The 4,684-nt window shown below is 42.7% G+C and overlaps 1 protein-coding gene across 5 annotated transcripts in view; it reads right to left on the bottom strand.

The window, feature by feature from the left end:
* Window positions 1–95: 95 nt before the first annotated feature.
* The window catches only part of TBC1D24 (TBC1 domain family member 24), a 33,233-nt gene continuing 28,644 nt past the window's right edge, over window positions 96–4,684 (bottom strand). For all 5 annotated transcript variants that reach the window (XM_079952396.1, XM_079952393.1, XM_079952395.1 and 2 more), the window contains one exon: window positions 96–3,692. In XM_079952396.1, the coding sequence (XP_079808522.1) occupies window positions 3,538–3,692 (155 nt within the window). In that variant the 3' untranslated portion in view covers window positions 96–3,537. The remainder of the gene's footprint in view (window positions 3,693–4,684) is intronic.

Below are 4,684 nucleotides of genomic sequence, written 5' to 3'. Positions count from 1 at the left end.
GCACATGGCCAACTAAACAAGTTGCTGGCTGCAGGACCATCTACTTGCAGAAAAGTTAAGATAGGAAGCACCAATAGCCATGTGGCTGTATTGAAAAGTCATATCCAGAGTTTATTTTTCTGTTAAAAGTCAATTTGATTTCTGTGTGGCCACAGATTCACATTCACACACACACACGCACAGCGACAACTGCCATCAGTGACATCAGTTGTGGAAGGTAGACATAAACTATACATTAAGGGAAGAAAGTCACATTGCACAAAAGCTACAATTGCCTCCAGGGAAATAAACATCACCACATTGTCAGGAGCAGTAGGCACATTCACATGTATCGTTACAACCAGGTACAATGCTCATCTCAAAACACACCAAAGGGACACACAGCAACCTAGAGGGAGAGAGGGAGGAGACAGCAGCTGAGATCTGGCCGCTGGTCCACCTTCTAGATATGTATCTGCAACACCAGAGTTCCTCCGCCCCAACTGTGTGTAGATGAGGGCAAAGGCCTTGCTTGCTTGTGGTATTAACACATTACGATGGCGAGGCAAAAATATACATATTCAGATTTTGGAGGAAAACTAGAACACTTATTTCAAGAGACATGAAGTAAACACCTCGGAATATTTTTTTTTTAAAAAAGAATTAATAAAGTCTGTGCTTAACATCAATTCTGGGATTAACAACTGATTTAATGAATGAAGCAGTTTTTATGGTTTCCTAAAACTGAAAGTATTTCTAGTATGAGGTGTTTTTAACTCTTTAATGGTAATATTGACTTTCTCTTCTGTTTCCTCTTCATATGCAATAAAAGTTAATAATCCCAATGAGAAATAGGGAATCTTGGTTGTCAACAAGTACATGGTTCTCAGTGAATTACTGAAACATTCCCAAGAAAATTCTAGCACTGCAGCAGTCTACTGTAGGTGGGTAGAAATTTGCCTGCACCACAAAGAATTAGGTTGGAAGCTATTTCTAGTTACATTCATGTCACTTCTTGCTACCACCAAGACCTCTCTCCCTTCCTCAAACCAGCAAGTGTTGCCGTCCAACCTATTATTATAAGGAAGGGACTCATCTCCCAGGAAACCACTTTTAGAATGGCTCCTTTTCAGTCATCATCAAGATCTCAAAAATTGAAGACACAAACCTGATAAAACTTAATATCAACATACTTAATGAAATCACGAATAAGGTATCGACTTCAAGACATATCATCCAAAACTGCTTGTGCTAAAAAAAAAAACCACTTAAAACAGATTGGGAAACATAACAGGGAGATGTATTTTTTATTTTTGCCAAACCTGCTGCAGCAAACTGAGCTGCACCCTTCTCAAGACTGCAAGTAACATCCCAGCCCCCACTTTCACAGCTCTGCTTCACAAAAGCTTAGATGACTGACTGTTAACACCTATTTATTTTTCACCATGTCAACATCCACTGAGAAATGTGTGCCACCTTCTGGATAGATATGGAAACATGCTCAACTTGGTTTGCTGAGACGTCCACATCCTAAACAATTCACCTTAGTTGGATGTTTTGATGTTGTTCACATGTGCTGCATTCTACTCCAACAGAGAAGTGATGGGGAGTGGACTGGGCTGGGCTGTGGAAAGATGGTCAGAAATGTCACCAGTTTTCATTCAGAGGAGGGTAGCCCATTGCAGATAAAGCTCCCCAGACAGCACGAGCAAACAGCTTCAGCTGTAAGACACCATGCAATGGCTTCTTTTTGTGTCTGTATTACTCCACTACCTAACAACGTCCATCAAATCAGGCAGGTAGAATTTTGTCCACATTACTAGAAATTGTAAGAGAAAGGGCCAAAACAAGCTTAAAATAAGCCAGGTTATATGATATGTTCTTGAGCTATTATCTTAAGTACCTCCTAGCTTCAAACACATGTAACCTCCCCAAAGGCTAAAGCATGCTGAGTTTTGCATCGCCTCAACCGAGCAAGTTCTGTAACAAGCTGGCTTTCCCCCCATTTTTAGCCATAGGCTGTGTCATTTCTAAGACAGGGCATAATCAAATGAAAACACTCAATAACCAGTTCTGAAGGAAAATCTTCTAAGCTGGCCACTTTACTGCAGTTGTGCGGCTATCAGATATGGCAAAGCTCCCTTCTTCATTTGCTAAGCTAGGAGTGAGCAGATCTCACAGCCCATTCAGAGACACACAAAAAAGGGGATGTGCTTAATGCTTCTGTGTTAGTCTAGGAGCAGACTTTGCTTACCACATGGCAACCTGAACGGAAGAGATGTCACCACTAACCAAACAGCCAAAGGCTGCATGCAAAGGCTGCATTCCAGTGACCAGGTATCTGTCAGGTTAATGAGGATGCAGCACCTCCTAGAGTCCATAGAAGAAACAGTCCTTTAATAGTCAAAACAACTACCGGCCATTTCCCTAACTTGTTGCAATAGCTTCACTTTAAAAGCCTGTGCCAAAGTGTGAGGTCAATTAGCTAATACTGCTTCAAGCTCCTCCCAGCTTCTTTTCAACACAAATAGCAACGACTCAGGAGGAAGTAGTTCAGTGTGTTGTATATCCCATAAGGGTCGTTAGCTGCCTGAATGTACCCCCTAAAAAAAATCATGGTATCACTGATATGCAGTATCAGGAATGTAAACAGAAAAGCAGGATGGCAGCATGTCAGACAGGATGCCTTCAACAGAGCAGTGGCACTGAAGACCAAAGGGGGGAAAAAGTACTCTCAAATTACTCAGTCAGCCTCACTTCACACACAGCGGAATGTCAAACGAAGACTGGCTCTTAGGGGAACAGCCAGCTGTAAGGTGTGTAAATGAGTGTGTGCGTGCACACACACAAAATGGTGCTTTTAATAGATTTCTCTAATCTAATAGGTTATAGAAAATAATGGCTTGGATCAAACAATCCATTTGCAGTGTGTTCTGCACATGTGCAATGGGTCTCTCTCATCTTTCCCTTTCCCACTGCAGCCCCCTGGGGATCTGGGGAAGCCTCTAGGTTGGCGTGGCACACAGTAAGCAAGACTGCAGTTGGGAGGAGAGAAAAATCGGCAACATAATCAGTTTGGATTGCATAGGAGTCACCCTGTATCCAAGCTAACGTTAGCAGGGATTAGAAGCTTCTGCAAAAGAAGAAAAATTACACTGCTGGATAAATCCAGTCACCAACAAGCACCTGCTGACATCAGAAATGTTATCTGGCCTCATGAAGGCTCTGACACGGATAAAAGTCAACTTGGATACTTCAGTGAGGCCACCTTCTTGCTACCAAAAATATCAGGATATGCATAAAGGTTTCCAGAGGTAAGAACAGGAGGTCAAGGATAAATCGCTTAGCTAAATACAAATTGCACATGAAGAATACAATGGCTGAACAATGAGGCCCCTGCATCTAAGTGAGCCCTGCAAATTAGCTTTCTAAATTACAAAAAAGGAGCCTACTGATTTTGTGGATTCAGAAATAAGCTCCACTCTTGCAACTGGAGTTGTGGTCAGAATCATAAGATGCTCCACGAGCTAGCTGTTTTTGAAAGTAGGCTCTATCTCCTCAGTTGCTCATAGTGTCCTTGAAACCCCAAACCTCTATGATAGCTATCTGGAAACTTTCAGAGCACAATGGTTGGTTGTTGAAAGTGTTGCAGTGGCCAGTTCTTCCATGGTTCAGGTCTGCGTCAATGTAGAGAGCTTGACCGTCGCCTCCGCCTGTGGGGGAAAAGACCACAGTTACACTGTCCCTGCATCAAGATGCAAAGCAGTGGCTCCAATCTCATGTTCAGTTCCACTACTTCTGGAGACAAGAGAATGACAGCTTTCAGCTGCCCCAACATGGGAATATATATTATGAGAAGACATTATCACCCCATCAAACTGCTCTACAGTTAAGAGTTCATGGTTTCCAAGGTGTGTAACAGTCTTTGTCAACCTGACACCCTCCAGATATTTTGGGCAACAACATCTGGAGTGCACCATGTTGGTGAAGGCTAGCATATGCAGAGCATTCAATTATGGATATTTTAGCTTTCATAAGAGCTTATGGTCAAGAGCCTGATGCAGAACAGATAAAATATTGCACACTGGATCTATTTGCCAAGACCATATAACACCGGTCCTGAAAGACCTCTATTGGCTCCCAGTACGTTTCCAAGCACAATTCAGTGTTGGTGCTGACCTTTAAAGCCCTAAACGGCCTCAGCCCAGTATACCTGAAGGAGTGTCTCCAACCCCATCATTCAGCCCGGACACTGAGGTTCAGCTTCGAAGGCCTTCTGGCGGTTTCCTAACTGTGAGAAGTGAGGTTACAGGGAACCAGGCAGAAGGCCTTCTCAGCAGTGGCGCCTGCCCTGTGGAACGCCCTCCCATCAGATGTCAATGAAATAAACAACTATTTAACTTTTAAAAGACATCCCCTGTTAAGGGAAGTTTTTAATGTTTGATGTTTTACCACATCATCATCATCACTCTGTTGGGAGCCACCCAGTGTGGCTGAGGAAACCCAGACTGATGGGCGGGGTGTAAATAATAAATTATCATTATATTATTATAGTTCTCCCCCCAACTGTCAACATTGCAGGCCTAACTGCAGCTCGATATCAAATGAAAATCATTCTCCTACTCCATCTTTCATTTTAACCCAGATTCAAAGATGATTTAGGAATAAAAGTCTTAAAAAGTGCAAACGCCTTTGTGTCCCTACA

Source organism: Podarcis cretensis (assembly GCF_951804945.1).
Source record: "Podarcis cretensis genome assembly, chromosome: 14".
Lineage (NCBI taxonomy): Eukaryota > Metazoa > Chordata > Lepidosauria > Squamata > Lacertidae > Podarcis > Podarcis cretensis.
This window is presented reverse-complemented; position numbering and strand designations above follow the sequence as displayed.